Source organism: Suncus etruscus, chromosome 10 (genome assembly GCF_024139225.1).
Source record: "Suncus etruscus isolate mSunEtr1 chromosome 10, mSunEtr1.pri.cur, whole genome shotgun sequence".
Lineage (NCBI taxonomy): Eukaryota > Metazoa > Chordata > Mammalia > Eulipotyphla > Soricidae > Suncus > Suncus etruscus.
Genome location: NC_064857.1, coordinates 7,623,372 through 7,644,443, shown reverse-complemented (window position 1 = coordinate 7,644,443; position 21,072 = coordinate 7,623,372). Strand labels below are relative to the sequence as shown.

The 21,072-nt window shown below is 37.2% G+C and overlaps 2 protein-coding genes and 1 non-coding gene across 3 annotated transcripts in view; 1 reads left to right on the top strand and 2 right to left on the bottom strand.

Moving 5' to 3' along the window:
• Positions 1–21,072, bottom strand: part of PIP4P2 (phosphatidylinositol-4,5-bisphosphate 4-phosphatase 2) — a 523,645-nt gene that overhangs the window by 289,423 nt on the left and 213,150 nt on the right. The gene's annotated exons all lie outside the window — the stretch shown is intronic.
• SLC26A7 (solute carrier family 26 member 7) overlaps positions 1–21,072 on the top strand; it is a 135,582-nt gene that overhangs the window by 69,814 nt on the left and 44,696 nt on the right. The window contains exons 5-8 of the mRNA XM_049782122.1: positions 1,234–1,386; positions 7,207–7,289; positions 8,536–8,683; positions 18,696–18,809. Of these exons, the coding sequence (XP_049638079.1) occupies positions 1,234–1,386; positions 7,207–7,289; positions 8,536–8,683; positions 18,696–18,809 (498 nt within the window). The remainder of the gene's footprint in view (positions 1–1,233; positions 1,387–7,206; positions 7,290–8,535; positions 8,684–18,695; positions 18,810–21,072) is intronic.
• LOC126021139 (small nucleolar RNA SNORA51) lies at positions 9,666–9,798 on the bottom strand. The gene has a single exon (XR_007499749.1). It is a non-coding gene; the product is annotated as a small nucleolar RNA SNORA51 (small nucleolar RNA).

Below are 21,072 nucleotides of genomic sequence, written 5' to 3'. Positions count from 1 at the left end.
GGAAAGGATAGAGTCCTCTCCTCATATTTATAATCTAGTCTTCTAAAGTATGCTTTGGAGGCAGACATTTTCTTCAGGCTTTTTTCCCTCACTTCATTTTCTTCAGAATATTTATTTTCTGTCCAGAAAATTTATTTTCTGTCTAGGCTAAATCCCACTTAGCTTCTATGGGGAGAATTCTTTTGACCACAAATATCTCTATGACAATGAACATTCTTGCAATAATTTTCAGAGACAAAAGAGTAGAGCTAGAAGGTTTAGCTCACTACATGAAGCTCACCACAAAGAGTGATGAGTACAGTCAGAGAAATAATTACACTGAGAACTATCATAACAATGTGAATGAATGAGGGAAGTAGAAAGCCTGTCTCGAGTACAGGTGTGGGTGGGGTGGGGAGGAGGGAGCTTTGGGACATTGGTGATGGGAATGTTGCATTGGTGAAGGGGGGTGTTCTTTACATGACTGAAACCCAACCACAATCATGTTTGTAATCAAGATGTTTAAATAAAGATATTAATTTAAAAAATAAATAATAAATAAATTCATACTACATGAGTAGATGCTCAGAAAAATTTGACAAAATAAAAATTTTAATTTCAATTAGATCTTGAAAGTTCTGAGAATAAGATTTGATCAAAATAATAAATAAAAATCTCAAAGAACCATTTAAAAAAAGAAAATTCTTCACTTGATTATAAACTTCAGGAAGACTGTGTTTTATATGTTCATCATTGTAGACCTAAAAGCTAAGTTGAGTCCTTGATATAAATAATGTGAATGAAAACAGTAACATTTTACAGGATGCCAAATACTTGATATCAGTTAAACGCCAGCATCAGTTAAATATGAGCACTCAGCAGCTCTGTGAGAATCTTGTACATATATGTTTGATTTTGGGGTTTAAGGACTCAAGGAAATCTTGTTTTCTTCCAGTTCTCTTAATGAATAATCTACATTTAGCTCGCAATTGTCTGTGAAGGAGGTGAAAAGCCACTCACTCTAATAGTGCCCCCAAGCAGAAGCCACAAAATCCTAATTTTAATGGAAGACTTAAAAGAAAAATAATTGTGAGCCTACTAATAAGTTTCAAATTGCCTTATCTTAGCACTATGCCTTCTCTAACCTTTCATGCTCCAGTTTTCCTCTCTCCATTCTTCAGGTACTTAGGAAAACCTCAGTAAATTCTGGAATATAGGTGACTTTATTGTTTGTACTTTTGCTTCTCACTCTAGATTTATGCATATGTCTTTGAAAATATCAAGTCTGTTCGTCTGGAGGCATTACTTCTATCCTTGCTGAGCATTGTTGTGCTTGTTCTGGTTAAAGAACTGAATGAACAGTTTAAAAGGAAAATTAAAGTTGTCCTTCCTATTGATTTAGTTCTGGTAAGTATAAAATCAACATTTAGTATTCTACTTTACAATGTTGGCTGATTGTTGGGGTGGTTTAAAGAGCCTCACTATTATGTGGACAGAGACTCACAACTAATCCTGTCTCTCATTTAAATACAGTTAATTTGCATGTCTCTATGTTAATGGAAGAACAGAAAACATTTTGAGACAATAATTTTTAAAAAGAAAACACAAATCTTTTTAATTTGCATAGCCTTTTTCATATCTTTGCTCTTCTTTCTCACATAACTAGGTCCTAAGATTTTAAATAAGGAGACGATTCTCATGGCAAGAATCAGAAAATTCTTTGCATAACTCTCCTGAAAGTCATAAGAGTGCTACCAAATTTTATTAATGTTGCATCAATACAATATGTATAGTAATATTATCAGTTGTCAAATATTCATTATTGGTAGACTAATTGACACTATTGTTAAAGATTTTATTTTGTTTTATTGAAAGGATTAGCTTCATTGGTCATGACTGGTTTCTTTAAGGGATTTTATTTATTTTATTGTAATACACAATAATACACGATACTTTTCTTTATTAATTTTTATTTTTAATTATGAGAACAAAGATGCAAAGAAAGAGGACAAGGTAAAGTTACAGTGGAAGGACAATCACCCATAAACAGAATTCTCAGTAGTCCCATTGCTGATATCTTAACTTGGAACTTTCAGCCAAAGAACATTAAGAAAAATAAAGCGGAACCCATGTAAAATTTGTCCCTCAAGTCCTCAGATTGTAGTACATAATATTTCTTATCAGCACACAAAGCAATCTAAAGACATAAAGCTTATGTAACTCCTTAAACATTGAATGCAAAGTACTTTTTACATTTCCATGCACATGCACATTAGTTTAAGTTAACCTCAATAGTTTAAGTGGGTTGTTTTTCTTAAGGATTAGAGTCAAAGGAGCACAGTAAAAATGGTATTAGAGTGACAATTATTGTTCGCATAGGCCCTCCAAAATATGAGGGACATGGAAAGGAAAAGCCTTGCCTAAATACAAGGAGACCCTACCCCTGAAGTTTCCTAGCATAAGACCAACTCTAGGCTCCAGGCAAACTAGTTTGTCCAATTCAGGTCATTGTCTGTAGTGCCAATACACTTTTATTTCTCACACAGTCTCTGTTGTTGGTATCATGTTTCAGTATTAAAGATCCTGGAATCTGCATATCCCATATTGCAATCAGGATGGTGCAGAATGTCCTCTCGTTTCACCTCACAATTAAAGGGCAATGCAGAGAACCCTGTCCTGTAAGCAGGTCATTGTTGTTGTCAAGTCTTCTTAGTGTTAAGGGAAGTTTCTTTTGAGCAGGTTGATGTCAGGGCCATGGTAGGGTCTTCCCTGGTAGAGGATTGCTTCCAGGTGTTGTTACCAAAAACCTTGGATGTTTCGTAGATAGCTTCCCTGGTTCAGGGGTGAATAGAGGATGCCCATTGTTCTGAGGCCTGTGCCAGGTCATTATATCAATGTTCAGGGTGTAAGGCCCCATTGCACTACGATATTTGTGTGTTCCAATCTCTATTAGATAAGAACTTATTTGTATGTATAGTATTTTCCCATTTTAATGTGCCTATGCAAACAAGGAACAATGCCATGTGGCATTATCAGCACATATGGGGGCCATAAGAACAAGTCCAACAATCCCCATGACATGGTTCAATCATAAGCATTAAACTGAGGGACTCTTCCACCAAAATTCCTTATTGAACAGCTCACAAAGAGAAGACAAGATAAAGAGTGGGTAGAATCGTCACGGTAAAAGAATATTTAGAAAGAGTTATAGCTGTTAAAGAAAATACACATAAAATATTCAAAATGCATATGTGTCCATTTTCTGTCTTTTGAAATAGTTGAGGGTTGTTAAATCCAATGCACAACTTTGGTCTGTGATTAGAACTGTGTAGTACTGAAGTTAAAAAGGGTAAATGTGAGGTACTGATGGTTGGGGGTTAGAGAGTTAAGGAGTAATAATGAGTTTTGTAGGGGTGTGCGAAAGGGCAGAATCTGTTGGGGCAGGAGGTTGGTCTTGGTGCCTAACAAATTAAAGAACTGAGGGTAAAGAGGGTTAATTAAGGGGAAGATAACGAATCCGGATTGGGAGATTAGGGAGTAGAAGGGGCTCTGGTGTGGAGGAGGGGAAATATATCAGAGGGGCTATATATATATTGCATAGATGAATTGTTTATGGATTAGGCTTGGCAGTCAGAGAGGACCACTGTATAGGAAGTCACGTCTACATCTACACTGATTTTAGAGACCTATTTGAATATTATCCTCCAAATCTAGGGAATTCCATTTTTTTTCCCTAGAAATAGTCGAGAATTAAGAACATTTTTGGGTGTTGTTAAAAAGTATATATGTCGCGCTTTTGAAAATGAATACTAGTAAGAAGAGAACTCCTGAATGGGGTCCTGTCTGGCGTGGGAGGATCTCAGACCCCTGGACTAAGTGGTCAGCCCAGGGGGCCTATGGCTAGCTGTCCTGCCCAGAGCCCCCAACATACCAGCTGAAGAATACACAATCCTTTTTTCTTTTCTTTTTTTCTTTTTTTTTTGGTTTTTGGGCCACACCCGGCAGTGCTCAGGGGTTACTCTTGGCTGTCTGCTCAGAAATAGCTCCTGGCAGGCATGGGGGGCCATATGGGACACAGGGATGGGATTCGAACCAACCACCTTAGGTCCTGGATCGGCTGTTTGCAAGGTAAACGCCGCTGTGCTATTTTTCCGGGCCCACACGGTACTTTTCTAATGGGGACTATACCATTTAAAATATGCCTTGAAAATTTCAGAGTCTTTATGTGTGAATTCTAATGTGTGAACTCTAAACAAATCATTTTTTGACAATAAAATGTTTGCACAATCACAGTTCTCTTCATTAATTGACTAGTCTTTTATAATGGCTTTTGGATTATACATATATGTGAAAAATGGTGTGAGTATAATTTTCCTAATTAAAATATCACTTCATACTATTGAACTGGTTTATGTCATGTAGGAACACTGGTAACTGAGGAATAAAACTTATTTTTATATAAATAATGGGTGACTTTTCTTCCTAAGTAGTTTTGTATAAATCATGTGCTTGATAATTTGTGAACTACTTCAATATATATGATCTGTGTGTATTTCAAATAAAACTATATGGACCAGAATGATAGCACAGCAGTAGGGCGTTTGCTATGGTGGACCTAGGATGGACCTGGGTTCAATTCCTGGCTTCCGATATGGCCCCCTGAGATTACCAGGAGCAATCTCTGAGCACAGAGCCAGGAGTAACCCCAATACCAAAACCAAACCAAAACAAAACAAAACAAAAAAAACCTCCAGGTTTATATGAGTAGAACATATTGGGCTTATTAACATTTTAACAGTATAATTTTAAAATTTAAAATTGCATAAATTTTGTCCAGACATGTAATTTAATTCCAAAGTCTTATAGATATCAAAACATACTTATTATATTTTGTGAAGTTTTTTATACATGTTTCATGAAACTGAGAACTGAAAATATCCTTGGAGAAATAAGGCCTCTGAATTTGTAATGAAATGTCTGCAAAACAGTAAAAGTGATCTTAATGAAATGAACAAAAGAAAACAATAAAACAAAAGCTAAATAAAAATTAAGATGATGGGCTGGAGAGATAGCATGGAGGTAAGGCGTTTGCCTTTCATGCAAGAGGTCATCGGTTCGAATCCCAGCGTCCCATATGGTCCCCCGTGCCTGCCAGGAGCAATTTCTGAGCATGGAGCCAGGAGTAACCCCTGAGCACTGCCGGGTGTGACCCAAAAACCACAAAAAAAAAAAAAAAAAAAAATTAAGATGATTATTATGCAATAATACCGCCCTAATATTTTCATTGGCACTATTTTAATAAGGATTCAATTTTTGTCCATAGTATAATTCATTGACAGCTGACAGTATTTCCTAATTTGATATAAATCTTATTATTTATTATGTGTAGGTTATTTCCAATTAAATTGGATAACTGACTTAACAATTACCAACACAAACATGTTAGAACTTCTGATTCTAACTTAATGGTTTGAATATTTTTTACTATCTTATTTAGAAAATTCTATCAGGTCATAATAAAGTTGAGCAATGTCCAACAGTATTCATTGCATTTTTATGATGACACAAGATATTCAGGGGCTACACCTGATTTGGTGCTTGAGGCTTGCTTACGGAAGGTGTTTTGGGGAAATGTAGAATGGGAATCAATCTAGGGATACTATATGCAAAATATATTTCAGGTTTTTTTTTTATGTATCCCTGATACCTGCCTTTTCTTTCTAGAGAAATATTTAATGCATATGGTCCCCAAGCACAGTCAGAAGAGATTCCTGAGCATAAAGCCAGTATTATAACTGATCACAGTCAGGTGTAACCCCAAAACATTATTCAGGGTCATTTTCTCTTTAGAATTTTTTGATATTTCTCAATGTTCTGCAAATTTAGTTAAGTACAATTATAAGGAACAGAAATACACAGGAAATAATATTATTGGGTATTAGTAGTTAGATATATTCCTAATGTTTTTTTTTTTTTGGGGTCACACCCGGCAGTGCTCAGGGGTTACTCCTGGCTCCATGCTCAGAAATTGCTCCTGGCAGGCACAGGGGACCATATGGGACGCTGGGATTCGAACCGATGACCTCTTGCATGAAAGGCAAATGCTTTACCTCCATGCTATCTCTCCAGCCCCTCCTAATGTTTTTTGTGTGATTTTATTACACCATTTTTTCATTACTACATCTGTGAAACAATTGTATGCTAAGCAACAGGCTTGCATCTTTTCTAAAAAAATAAGAAGTTTAATATGTGCATAATTCAATATTAATATAATCATGTAACTTCCTGGCATTTGTTAAAATCATTTGAAGGAAAAAGGGAGAAAGTGAAAATATATGGGAAGCATTCGGGTGGGAGACAAGAAAATCAAAATTGACTGATCTGGGTTCTGAGCATATAATTTTTGTTTAAATATTTAATTTAGGGCCATCTGTGGCAGTGCTCAGGGGGTTGGTTACTCAGAAATTACTCCTGGCAGGCTCGCTAAACCATATGAGATCCTGGGAGTTGAACTTGAGTCAACCACATGCAATCTCTCTAGCCCCTAAGCATATAATTTTAAAATGTTTATGGACACAGATAGAATGCACATGAATTCATCATATATCATACTTTATAGACCATGTATCATATAAATGTTTTAGATGTCTGAAAATTCAAGAAGGCCACTTTAAAAGCATTGAGTCCAATATATTATTAACTGGAATCTTCTATCTCAACAATAATAAAAACTCAACATTCAAAAAAATTTCAAGGAGGAAAATAATTTTCCATTGCTAAACTATAATAGGAATATTGATAAAATATTGCTAATTCTTAGGTTGCAATCATGGAGAGAAAGCATATTACCATAAAGCACTCATAAATAGCGAGAGAAAAATATTGAAATTATATTGTGTAGCTTGATCAGACACACATATAAATGTTATAATTTACACACTTATATTTTATGTTCTGCTTTCTTTGAAACCAGACTTAATTGGATTGGTACCAATGAGGATCATAGAAAATCACATTTTGGGGATATTTGAATTTAAAGACTAAATTAAATTCTCTCAAATCTCAGGGATTTTGTGATTTTGAAAATATATTGTTTTTAAAAAATCAATATGCTTTTAGATTGCTCTTGACAACCATGAAATACATGGATAATGTTTTCCCTAAGATAGTTGTAAAGCATCGAAGAAACTAATAATTTTCTTTGTTGTTGTTTTTCAATTGGACCAGATTATTGTTGCATCAATTGCTTGTTATTACTCCAACATGGAAGACACATATGGCTTAGAAGTACTTGGTCACATTCCAAAAGGGTAATGTAGTTCTCTTTTATGCTATTGTATTTTTATTGGTTTTGTTTTAGATGGAGGAAGAAATTGAGTGTAAGTGTGTATGAATTTCATATCTCTCTTTCAAAGAAATTGTTTTGGGGGCCTATACTTAGAAGTACCCAGGACTTATTCTTAAATCTATATTCAGGGATAAGCCCTAGTAGTGCATATAGAACTATATTTGGTTTGGGGCATTGAACCAGGCTCAGCACAATAAAGGCAAGCGCCTAACCTCCTATACTATTTTTATGGTCCATAACTTTTTTAAAATAAATAATAAAACTAAAAAGTATACATGGTAGAAAAATAGTAATTTCTTAAATTATATAAATGATTTTTCTTCTCTTCTATACCATGTTCAGAGTGGTATATTGTTTAGGATTGGTTGGAGAATAAATAAAAGGACTAACATGAAAGAGTTAAGCGTTCTACTTACTTGCTAGGTGTGAAATCAATAGGAGCTCTCTTTTTCTTCTACCTTTTACCCAGATAAATTTTCTTTCTCAAAGGAAAGGTAAATCTCTTGAATTATTACCATGTATAAATAAATCACAATACTTTGCTCAAATTGGTTTTAATGACAGCAAGACAATAATTGAAAATTGAAAGAAATATTTTAGTTTTAATACTCAGAAACAACTAAGAATAGTCCTATATTTTGGAACAGTGTAGATGAGTACATATTTTTATTTTCTCAAAGTCCTGATGCATAATTATGTGTACTGTAAAAGATCAAGTTAAAACATAATTTATGATTATGAAATCAACATAAAATTCAAAGAATAGCTCAAATTTGTAACTCAGTCAACTTAGGTTACACATAAGCTTATGTAGTACTCAAAAGAGGAAATACAGCCCCTGTATTTGGAAAGGTTCAATTTTAGGAATGCTCCAGATTTGCTTTTGTTCTGATACAAGAACATTTTGTTGAGTCTGACTTTCTGGAGTATAAATAAATGGGAATAATAAATGTAAATAAATGCAGTGGGAATAAATGTCAATTAGACACGCAGTGCTCTCCCTGTTGTATTTCTTGCTATTCTCTTTTTCTACTAGTAATGTTGAAAGCAAAGAGCTTCTCAGGGCAAGATTGCTTCATTTTTCTCATGAGTATTTCACTTCTTTTATGTAAACTTCAGTCAGGACCACCGTTGAATTTTAGTGAAAGTTGTTACAGAAATTACATGAAGATTGAGGATGTCAATCAAGATGGTTTTCCTTTTCACAGGATTCCTCCGCCTAGAGCCCCTCCTATGAACATCCTATCTGCAGTCCTCAGGGAGGCATTTGGATTTGCACTTGTAGGCTATGTGGCTTCCCTGGCTCTTGCTCAAAGATCTGCAAAAAATTTCAAATATTCAGTTGATGACAATCAGGTGGAGTATACCCTAGTGTCTCTTTATATCTCAAATAATTTTTTTAAAATAATTTTTGTGATCAAAGTGAATTACAAGTCTCAGAGTTATACTTAAGGTACATAGTGACAGTGAATTAGAGCAATTCCCACCCCCATTGTTGACCTCCCTCTGCCACTGTTCCCAGCATGCATCCAATACCTCCCCCCTTGGTCTTCTGGACTGCTAGTGTAACAGGTTTCTTTTGTGTTTAGCTTGTTGTAGATTGGGTATCAATTCTGTTATCGTTGACTTTGGGTTTGACATTTAAGTCTGATCATTTTTTTTAACTCAGTGTTCATATGACTGATTGCCCCTGGTACCATCCATTTCCCCCCCTCAATTTATGAGGGAGAGAATGATGATTTAAATTTTGTGGTTCTGTTGGAAAAAGAAAGGAAAGGAAAAAAATGGGAGGAATCTGTCTAGAGGCTATAAATATCAATTTAAAAGAAGAAAGGAAAAAAAAACACACAAAAACAAAACAAAACAAGCAAAAAAATCACAAACAAAGAAGAAACAACCACAAGAAAGAAAAGAAAAAAAAAAGGAGGACTGGTATGGCAAAACTTTGTGGGTTTTTAATTTTTTGCATAGGCATAGTAAGTATTGACATATATCTCATATCATGAAGTACTTCAAGATCCCAGTTATGTTAAATTTTTGTAAAATAAAACTTTTGGAATGGGTAGAAGAAAACCATAAAATTTCTATGTTTTTCATTGAAAGTTGAAAACATGGCCTTCAGGGATTGTTTATTTTACACAGACACACACACACACACACACACACACACACACATATGGGCATATAATACATTTTATAGCATAATATCTAGATAAAAATAGCACCAGGAATTTTATGTTCTTTTTATTTGTTTTTAGGTGAGAATACAAGTATATTGATAATTGTAGTTTGACTTTTATTTTTTTGACTTATTTTTATTTTATTTTATTTTTTTTGTCCCCCCCCCCCCATTCACAATGCAGACCAGGCAAAAGGCCTGGTTTGAGGTGTATATGAGGAGCATTTACTGTACCTCCTCTTTCTATACAGTCAGTGTAAAGAACACAGCCTGTGGTAAGAATTGGGAGGCCTTATCATTTCTTTTTTTTCTTTTTTTGATTTTTTAAATATATATATATATATATATATTTATATATATCCTTGACCAGTGCAACATTCCCATATCCCAAGTGTCCTTCCTCTCCACCCCACACTGGCCTGTACTCTAGCCAGGCTTTCTACTTCCCTCATTCAGTCCGATTTTGTTATGATAGTTCTCAGTGTAATTATTTCTGTGACTGCACTAAACGATCCGTGTGGTGAGCTATATGTCACGAGCCAGGAACCTCCAGTCCTCCTCTATTTTGTCTCTGAGAATCATTAGGCAAATGTTTTTCATTTTTCTCAAAACCCATAGATGAGGGAGACCATTCTGTGTTTATCTCCTTCCCTCTGACTTATTTCACTCAGCATAATAGATTCCATATACATCCATGCATAGGAAAATTTTATGACTTCATCTCTTCTGATGGCTGCATAATATTTTAGTGTGTATATGTACCATAGTTTCTTTAACCATTCATCTATTAAGGGGCTTATTTTTAATTATAGATTTCAATGATTGAAGAGTAATTTTCTTCATAGTAAAATTAAAGCAAAATAACAGAGTCTATTTTTACAACATCAACAGATGGTATTTTGTTGATCATATTTTTAATCTACTCTGACAAAATCATGTGGCTTTGCTTACTGCCATTTTTGCAGAACCAAAGAGATATACTGGTTAAGGTGTTACCATTATCCAAATTTCACTTTGATATTTTTTTTTTAATTTTTTTTTTATTTAAACACCTTGATTACATACATGATTGTGTTTGGGTTTCAGTCATAAAAGGAACACCACCCATCACCAGTGCAACATTCCCATCACCCAAGTCCCAAATCTCCCTCCTCCCCACCCAACCCCCGCCTGTACCCTAAACAGGCTCAACATTTCCCTCATACATTCTCAATATTAGGACAGTTCAAAATGTAGTTATTTCTCTAACTAAACTCATCACTCTTTGTGGTGAGCTTCCTGAGGTGACCTGGAACTTCCAGCTCTTTTCTCTTTTGTGTCTGAAAATTATTATTACCAGGGTGTCTTTCATTTTTCTTAAAACCCATAGATGAGTGAGACCATTCTCCGTTTTTCTCTCTCTCTCTGACTTATTTCACTCAGCATAATAGATTCCATGTACATCCATGTATAGGAAAATTTCATGACTTCATCTCTCCTGACAGCTGCATAATATTCCATTGTGTATATGTACCACAGTTTCTTTAGCCATTCGTCTGTTGAAGGGCATCTTGGTTGTTTCCAGAGTCTTGCTATGGTAAATAGAGCTGCAATGAATATAGGTGTAAGGAAGGGGTTTTTGTATTGTATTTTTGTGTTCCTAGGGTATATTCCTAGGAGTGGTATAGCTGGATCGTATGGGAGCTCGATTTCCAGTTTTTGGAGGAATCTCCATATCGCTTTCCATAAAGGTTGAACTAGACAGCATTCCCACCAGCAGTGGATAAGAGTTCCTTTCTCTCCACATCCCCGCCAACACTGTTTATTCTCATTCTTTGTGATGTGTGCCATTCTCTGGGGTGTGAGGTGGTATCTCATCGTTGTTTTGATTTGCATCTCCCTGATGATTAGTGATGTGGAACATTTTTTCATGTGTCTTTTGGCCATTTGTATTTCTTCTTTGTCAAAGTGTCTGTTCATTTCTTCTCCCCATTTTTTGATGGGGTTAGATGTTTTTTTCTTGTAAAGTTCTGTCAGTGCCTTGTATATTTTGGAGATTAGCCCCTTATCTGATGGGTATTGGGTGAATAGTTTCTCCCACTCAGTGGGTGGCTCTTGTATCCTGGGCACTATTTCCTTTGAGGTGCAGAAACTTCTCAGCTTAATATATTCCCATCTGTTAATCTCTGCTTTCACTTGCTTGGAGAGTGCAGTTTCCTCCTTGAAGATGCCTGTAATGTCCTGTAGTGTTTTGCCTATGTGCTGTTCTATATATCTTATGGTTTTGGGGCTGATATCGAGGTCTTTAATCCATTTGGATTTTACCTTTGTACATGATGTTAGCTGGGGGTCTAAGTTTAATTTTTTGCAAGTGGCTATCCAATTGTGCCAACACCACTTGTTGAAGAGGCTTTCCCTGCTCCATTTAGGATTTCCTGCTCCTTTATCAAAAATTAGATGGTTGTATCTCTGGGGAACATTTTCTGAGTATTCAAGCCTATTCCACTGATCTGAGGACCTATCCTTATTCCAATACCATGCTGTTTTGATAACTGTTGCTTTGTAGTACAGTTTAAAGTTGGGAAAAGTAATTCCTCCCATATTCTTTTTCCCAATGATTGCTTTAGCTATTCGAGGGTGTTTATTGTTCCAAATGAATTTCAAAAGTGTCTGATCCACTTCTTTGACGAATGTCATGGGTATCTTTAGAGGGATGGCATTAAATCTGTATAATGCCTTGGGGAGTATTGCCATTTTGATGATGTTAATCCTGCCAATCCATGAGCAGGGTATGTGTTTCCATTTCCGTGTGTCCTCTCTTATTTCTTGGAGCAGAGTTTTATAGTTTTCTTTGTATAGGTCCTTCACATATTTAGTCAAGTTGATTCCAAGATATTTGAGTTTGTGTGGTACTATTGTGAATGGGGTTGTTTTCTTAATGTCCATTTCATCCTTATTACTATTGGTATATAGAAAGGCCATTGATTTTTGTGTGTTAATTTTGTAGCCTGCCACCTTGCTATATGAGTCTATTGTTTCTAGAAGCTTTTTGATAGAGTCTTTAGGGTTTTCTAAGTAGAGTATCATGTCATCTGCAAACAGTGAGAGCTTGACTTCTTCCTTTCCTATCTGGATTCCCTTGATATCCTTTTCTTGCCTAATCGCTATAGCAAGTACTTCCAGTGCTATGTTGAATAGGAGTGGTGAGAGAGGACAGCCTTGTCTTGTGCCAGAATTTAGAGGGAAGGCTTTCAGTTTTTCTCCATTGAGGATAATATTTGCCACTGGCTTGTGGTAGATGGCCTTCACTATATTGAGAAAGGTTCCCTCCATTCCCATCTTGCTGAGAGTTTTGATCAAGAATGGGTGTTGGACCTTATCAAATGCTTTCTCTGCATCTATTGATATGATCATGTGGTTTTTATTTTTCTTGTTATTGATGTTGTGTATTATATTGATAGATTTACGGATGTTAAACCAGCCTTGCATTCCTGGGATGAAACCTACTTGATCGTAGTGGATGATCTTCTTAACGAGGCATTGAATCCTATTTGCCAGGATTTTGTTGAGGATCTTTGCATCTGCATTCATCAGTGATATTGGTCTGTAATTTTCTTTTTTGGTAGCGTCTCTGTCTGGTTTAGGTATCAAGGTGATGTTGGCTTCATAAAAGCTATTTGGAAGTGTTTCTGTTTGTTCAATTTCATGAAAGAGTCTTGCCAAGATTGGCAGTAGTTCCTCTTGGAAAGTTTGATAGAATTCATTAGTGAATCCATCTGGGCCTGGGCTTTTGTTTTTCGGCAGACATTTGATTACTGTTTTAATTTCATCAATGGTGATGGGGGTGTTTAGATATGCTACATCCTCTTCCTTCAACCGTGGAAGATTATAAGAGTCCAAGAATTTATCCATTTCTTCCAGGTTCTCATTTTTAGTGGCGTAGAGTTTTTCAAAGTAGTTTCTGATTACCCTTTGAATCTCTGTCATATCAGTAGTGATCTCTCCTTTTTCATTCCTGATACGAGTTATCAAGTTTCTCTCTCTCTCTTTCTTTGTTAGGTTTGCCAGTGGTCTATCAATCTTGTTTATTTTTTCAAAGAACCAACTTCTGCTTTCGTTGATCTTTCGGATTGTTTTTTGAGTTTCCACTTCATTGATTTCTGCTCTCAGCTTTGTTATTTCCTTCTGTCTTCCTATTCTTGGGTCCTTTTGTTGAGCATTTTCTAGTTCTATTAGCTGTCATTAAGCTACTCAGGTAAGCTCCTTCTTCCTTCCTGATGTGTGCTTGCAAAGCTATAAATTTTCCTCTCAGTACTGCTTTTGCTGTGTCCCATAAGTTCTGAGAGTTTGTGTCTTTATTGTCATTTGTTTCCAGGAACCTTTTGATTTCCTCCTTGATTTCATCTCGGACCCACTGGTTATTGAGCATGAGGCTGTTTAACTTCCAGGTGTTAAAGTGTTTCTTCTGAGTCCCTTTGGAGTTCACAAATAATTTCAGAGCCTTGTGGTCAGCGAAGGTAGTCTGCAAAATTTCTATCCTCTTGATCTTATGGAGGTATGTTTTATGTGCCAGCATGTAGTCTATCCTGGAGAATGTCCCATGTACATTGGAGAAGAATGTGTATCCAGGTTTCTGGGGATGGAGTGTCCTATATATATCCACTAGGCCTCTTTCTTCCATTTCTCTCCTCAGGTCTAGTATATTCTTGTTGGGTTTCAGTCTGGTTGACCTGTCCAGTGTTGACAAAGCCGTGTTAAGGTCCCCCACAATTATTGTGTTGTTGTTGATATTATTTTTCAGATTTGTCAACAGTTGTATTAAATATTTTGCTGGCCCCTCATTCGGTGCATATATGTTTAGGAGAGTGAATTCTTCCTGCTCTACGTACCCCTTGATTAATATAAAATGTCCGTCTTTGTCCCTTACAACCTTCCTGAGTATAAAGTTTGCATTATCTGATATTAGTATGGCCACTCCAGCTTTTTTATGGGTGTTGTTTGCTTGGATAACTTTTCTCCAGCCTTTTATTTTGAGTCTATGTTTGTTCTGACTATTCAGGTGCGTTTCTTGTAGGCAGCAGAAGGTTGGATTGAGTTTTTTGATCCATTTAGCCACTCTGTGTCTCTTAACTGGTGCATTTAGTCCATTGACGTTGAGAGAAAGAATTGTCCTGGGATTTAACGCCATCTTTATTTCAAAATTTGGTGTGTCTTTTGGGTAGTCTTGTCTTAGATTAGGTCTTTCAGTTTTTCTCTTAAGACTGGTTTTGTGTCTGTGAAGTTTCTGAGCTGTTTTTTTGTCTGTGAAACCATGTATTCTTCCATCAAACCGGAAAGTGAGTTTTGCTGGGTATAGTATTCTGGGTGAAGCATTCATTTCATTCAGTCTTGTCACAATATCCCACCACTGCTTTCTGGCATTGAGCGTTTCTGGTGACAGGTCTGCTGTAAATCTCAGGGAAGCTTGCTTGAACATGATTTCCCCTTTTGATCTTGCTGTTTTCAGAATTCTGTCTCTATCTGTGGGATTTGTCATTGTGACTAGGATGTGTCTTGGGGTGGTTTTTCTGGGGTCTCTTTTGGTTGGTACTCTTCGGGCATGCAGGATTTGATCACATATATTCTTTAGCTCTGGAAGTTTCTCTTTAATGATGTTCTTGACCATTGATTCTTCCTGGAAATTTTCTTCCTGGGTCTCTGGGACTCCAATGATTTTTAAGTTGTTTCTGTTGATCTTATCATAGACTTCTATTTTCGTCTGTTCCCATTCTTTGACTAATTTTTCCATTGTCTGCTCATTTGCTTTAAGTTTTTTGTCCAATCTCTCCTGCTGTATGGAATTGTTATGTATCTCATCTTCCACAGCACCAAGTCTATTCTCAGCTTCTGATACCCTGTCCCAGAGCTTATCCATTTTGTCATTCACTTCGTTTACTGACTTTTTCAGTCCTGTTAGTTGACATGTTATTTCAGTTTGGAGTTTTGTCATTTCTGCCTTCATATTTTCTTGGTTCTTATTAGTGTTCTGTTCAACTCGATCCATGGTTTCTTGGAGTCTGTTGAGCACCTTCCATATTGCTAGTCTAAAGTCCTTATCTGAGAGGTTGATTAGTTGTTCAGTCATTATCTGGTCCTCAGAATTGTCATCTTCATTCTCTATGTCTGATGCTGGCCTGCGTTGTTTCCCCATTGTCACACTTGTATTGTGGGTTTTTCTACGTGTTGTGGTGGTATTCATTGTCTATATGATGTAGGCAGCACACTCCTCTGGCTCCTCCCTTTCTGGATGGGCTGACTTGCCTCTAAGGGAGGGGAGTCCTCCGTGGATGAAGCCTCACACTGGGTCAAATCTTAGGCCCGAGCATGCAACAGAGAAGACAGTCCAGAGAGAAATGTTTGCTTCTGTGATATAGCGCCGTTCTTAGTGTGATTTTTCCTTCTTGTTGCAATGGTGTTCTTTCCTTAGAAAGAGCGCATGGCCGCGTAGCGAAGCGGAGCGGCCGTGCTCCTCTGAGCCTCTTTTTGCCCCACTCGCAAGAGTTTCACGCAAGAGGACAGTAGACAGACATAGACAGGTCACACTCACAGTCTTTCACAGCTGAGCCCCACTGGGCCGGTGTACTTTCGCGGATTTTTCCCGCCTGGTGTCACACACAGGGAGCCAGCTTTTGCAAAGGTTAGCCGGTTTTTATGCTCTGAAGTCCCTCCCTGAAAATGGCATCTGGGCGAGCGAGGTTTCTGGAGGCTCTTTTTGCCCCACTCGCAAGAGTTTCACGCAAGAGGACAGTAGACAGACATAGACAGGTCACACTCACAGTCTTTCACAGCTGAGCCCCACTGGGCCGGTGTACTTTCGCGGATTTTCCCCGCCTGGTGTCACACACAGGGAGCCAGCTTTTGCCACGTCTCTCCCTTTATCAGAACAACTTCATATTGAATAAGACAAGATGCCTTCAATCTTAAACCAGGTGCAGCTCGACCAGCCTCACTTTGATATTTTATGACTGTAACTCTTCTGGACCCCAGCTTCCTCAATCACAAATGCAGAATTATTCATGTAACTGATATTAATGTAACTGATGTATATTGAATCCTACTCTATAGCAGACACTGGCCTGAATACCAGGAACATGATAATAAGACTTAACTCATCTCACGTCCTCCTGTTGCTTTCTATCTATTCAGATGAAAAACTTTCAAGATAAGGAAAGCTTTCAATACCCTCCATCATATCTTGTACTCATTGATTTTACATCCTTTTCCTTAAAACCCACACATCTTATTATTCTACACATTTGCATCAATGGGGTCCTTTGTCAGGAAGCTTGTTCCACTAGGTGTCTACAAACCTTTTCAAGGCCTTCCTTGATCAACATAGATTTTTCCACACCTTAATTTCCTTTTTTTTCATATTGCATTGTTTAAATCAGTATGTTCTATGGTCAGATAGCTAGGTAAGCAAGTAAAACACTTGCTTTGTACATAACCGATCTGGATTCAATCTTTGGTATTCAATATGGTCCCCTGCGAAGCATACTTACTGAATACAAAGCCAGTAGTATCCCCTAAAAAATAATGACATAATTCTCTCACCAGACTATCAGTTCATTATGGTCAGGGATATTTTTTTCTGTTGTTTATAGAAAATAGTTAGAAGGAGGGAAACAAGAAGACACTTCATTAATAAATAATCGGGTGACACTAGATAACTTGTGTCATGAGAGCAATGAAGGACTGAGAAGTCTGAATTGCCTGGAGATCCCATTTGGTAGAAGGGAAGTAGAAAAGAGAATCTCTTGATCCCCAGAAATTAGAACTTGAGAATAGGTTACAACTTTTAGAGAACTGGGACCACATTAGGGGTGGCAGAGAGTAATTGTTCCTCTTAATTGTGTCTAGGATTTTTTGATCCTCCATATAGAGATTTAGGTCCTATGAATTTGAAGTTCACAAGAATTATCCAATTTATAGATTGTAATTTGGGGTTTTTCAACAATGGATTTGGTTAGATTTGCTGTCTTGGGAAAATTGTTAGATCTTTGCAACTGGTTAGGTGAGAAGGGACTTCAAAGGAAATGAAGATGTGGCCAGCAAGGTTGGAAGAAATTAGGTGAGCTTGAGGTCTTAGAAGCAAACTAGAAGTCTTATATAAAATGTGAGTACCTATGTTAAATGCAACTTGTTTTTGTCAGATAAGAATCACCAGGGCCAGAGCAATAGCATAATGGTTGGAACAATAGCACAATAAGTAGGGTATTTGCCTTGCACGCAGATGACTTGGATTCTATCCCCAGACTCACATATGGTCCACCAAGACTGCCAGGACTAATTTCAGTGCCAGGAGTAACCCTTGAACACTGCTGGGTGTGGCCCCCAAAAGAAAATAAAAGCTTGGGATGAGAGAAGTTGGAAGCAAAGAACAGTGGAGGAGGAGAAAAAGGAGGAGAGGGGAGGAGGAAGAGGAGGAGAAAAGAGGAAGAGGGGAAGGAGAAAGAGTGTGGAGAAAGAAGGAGAAGGAAGAGGAGGAGGAAAAGGATAAAAAGAGAGGAGGAAAAGGGAGGAAGAGATGGAGGAAGAGGGAGAAGGAGGAAGAGAGTAAGAAGAGGGAGGAAAAGGAAGAGGGAGGAAGAGAAAGAGATGGAGAAAGAGAAGGAGGAGAGGAAGAGGGAGAAAGAGAAGAAGGAAGAGGAGAAACAGGAAGAAGGAAGAGGAAGGAGAAGGAGGAGGAGGAAGAAAAGAAGAAGAAGAAAAGAACAAGAAAAAGAAGAAGGAGAAGGAGGAGGAGGAGGAGGAGGAGGAGGAGAAGAAGAAGAAGAAGAAGAAGAAGAAGAAGAAGAAGAAGAAGAAGAAGAAGAAGAAGAAGAAGAAGAAGTATAAATCACTGAATTTAGCATAATGGACACGACTGTTAGTGTGTCAGGAATAGGATTCCTCTAGTAATTTGGAGGAGTGAAAATTGGCATCCCAAACTATATACAGACCTCTCTAAAGGATGTATCAGGATTAAATGAGCAAAGTGCTTAGAGTAGTTTCTGGTCCCATGAGTACTCAGGTTCACCCTTTCTATTTTAATGGTCATATCATGACTAGAAGAGAGAATAAAAGTTGACTTCCAAACAAGCCTTGCTCTTTGTAAAACTTGGATACTAGTAGTTTCTAAGCATAAATTGTGATTAAGGAATGATATATTTCTTCTTATCAATCTCGCAGGAGTTTTTGGCCCATGGTCTCAGCAATGTGATCGCCTCATTTTTCTTCTGCATACCAAGCGCTGCTGCCTGGGGGAGGACTGCCTGCTTATACAGCACAGGAGCCAAGACACAGGTAACTAACTACACAGCTCAGCAATGGTGAAAAGTCTGCCAGGCCTTTTACTCTTCTTGATGATCCAGCGATACCACTCTTAGGGATATAGCTAGGAACACAAAAATACAATTCAAAAATCTCTTCCTCACACCTATATTCATTGCAGCACTATTTACAATAGCCAGACTCTGGAAACAACCAAGATGCCCTTCAACAGATGAATGGCTAAAAAAACTGTGGTACATATATACAATGGAATATTATGCAACCATCAGGAGAGATAAAGTCATGAAATTTTCCTACACATGGATGAACATGGAATCTATTATGCTGAGTGAAATAAGTCAGAGGGAGACAGACACAGAATAGTCTCACTCATCTAAGGGTTTTAAGAAAAATTAAAGACATTATTGTAATAATCCCAAAGACAATTGAATGAAGGGCTGGAAGGGCCAGCTTACAATATGAAGCTCACCACAAAGAGTGGTGACTGCTGTTAGAGAAATAGCTACATTAACAACTAGCATGACAAAGTTAATGAATAAGAGAAGTAGAATGCCTGTCTCGAATACAGGTAAGGGTGGGGGAGGAGAGAGATAGGGGGCATCCTTGGTGAGAATGTTGCACTGGTGAAGGGGGGTGTTCTGATTATGACTGAAACCCAACTACAATCATGCTAGTAAATATGGTGCTTAAATAAAATTACGAAGAAATGACATTTTCCCCTATTCTGACCAAGACTCTCAGATTAGCAACATGAGTGTGAGAATCACACTGTGGTCAGTGTGGAAGAAGGGAGCAAAAAAAAAAATCACTTCAAATAAATCATATTCTTCCCCATATGCTACTGAGATTGTTTCTGCCCATAAAGCTTAAGGAAAGAACTGGGTTTCTCTGAATATTTTTCTACTTACCCACAAAAAAGAAAAAAAAAGAGCACTCTTCTCATCAGATGATGCCTTTTTCTTCATAATTTTTTAAAAAGATAATGAACATGGCATATGCCTATGATCTCATGACAATATACTTCAGGGGTAGAGAAATCCTGTATCTCTTAGGCCAAGAAAATTTCCTTTCTAATTTTCCCAATTACTGTGCCTATGCAAAACAAAACAAAAACAAAAACAAAAAACTTGCCACACCAGCCCCTCTCCATTTTTTAAAATTTTGTTTTGTTTTGTTTTTGTTTTCTTTTACTTTTCTTTCTTTCTTTTTTTAAATTTATATTCATAGCTTCTACACAGAGGCTCCTTCCTGCTTTTTTTTTTATTAACAGAACCATACTACATGAATTACCTTGTGCTGCTTCATAAATTGAGAAAATAATGTCTATGGTACCAGGGGCAAGCAGTCTCATGAACATTTAGTAGAAATTAAAAAATGATCAGACCTCAATACCCAACCTAAAGTCAATGACAATAGAATCAAGAGACTCAAGCTACAACAACCCATGCACAAAAGGGACCTGTCACATTAGCAGTCCAGGGGCTAAAGGTGGAAGTGTGGGGATACATGCTGGGAACAGGGGCAGTGGGAGGTCAACACTGATGGTGGGAATGGCCCTAATTCACTGTCACTATGTACCTTAAGTATAACTGAAAGACTTGTAAAAAAAAAATAATATCATTGGGCCCGGAGAGATAGCACAGCGGCGTTTGCCTTGCAAGCAGCCAATCCAGCACCAAAGGTGGTTGGTTCGAATCCCGGTGTCCCATAGGGTCCCCCGTGCCTGCCAGGAGCTATTTCTGAGCAGACAGCCAGGAGTATCCCCTATGCACCGCCGGGTGTGGCCCAAAAACAAAAACAAAACAAAAAACAAAACAAGACAAAAAATCTGCCTCTTTTTTGTTTGGGAGGCTACCAATGCTTACTCTTTATTTTACACTCAGGGATCACTCCTGATGGGCTAACGGTGCCACATAGGATATTGGGATTGAAATTGGTTTGGCTGCATTCAAGGAAGGGCATAACCTTTTGTAATGTCTCTGGTCACCCTGGAACTCTTTTCTCCTGATAAGGAGGGTCAAAAAAAAAAAAAAAAAAAAAATCCTGTACTGAAAGCTTGTTAGCAAATGTTGAACCAACACTCCCTCTAGTGGAAACATTAATTTTTGTTTGGTTGATCTAATTTAAACAGTTCTCATATTTATTCTTTGCTTTCTAAAAAAAATATATTTTGATTTGATATATAAAAAGTTCTTAATATTTTTATATTAAAATTTAAGGCATGTATATATGAAATATGTCTGAACATGTTAGTTTAAGGGAAATGTGTATTTTT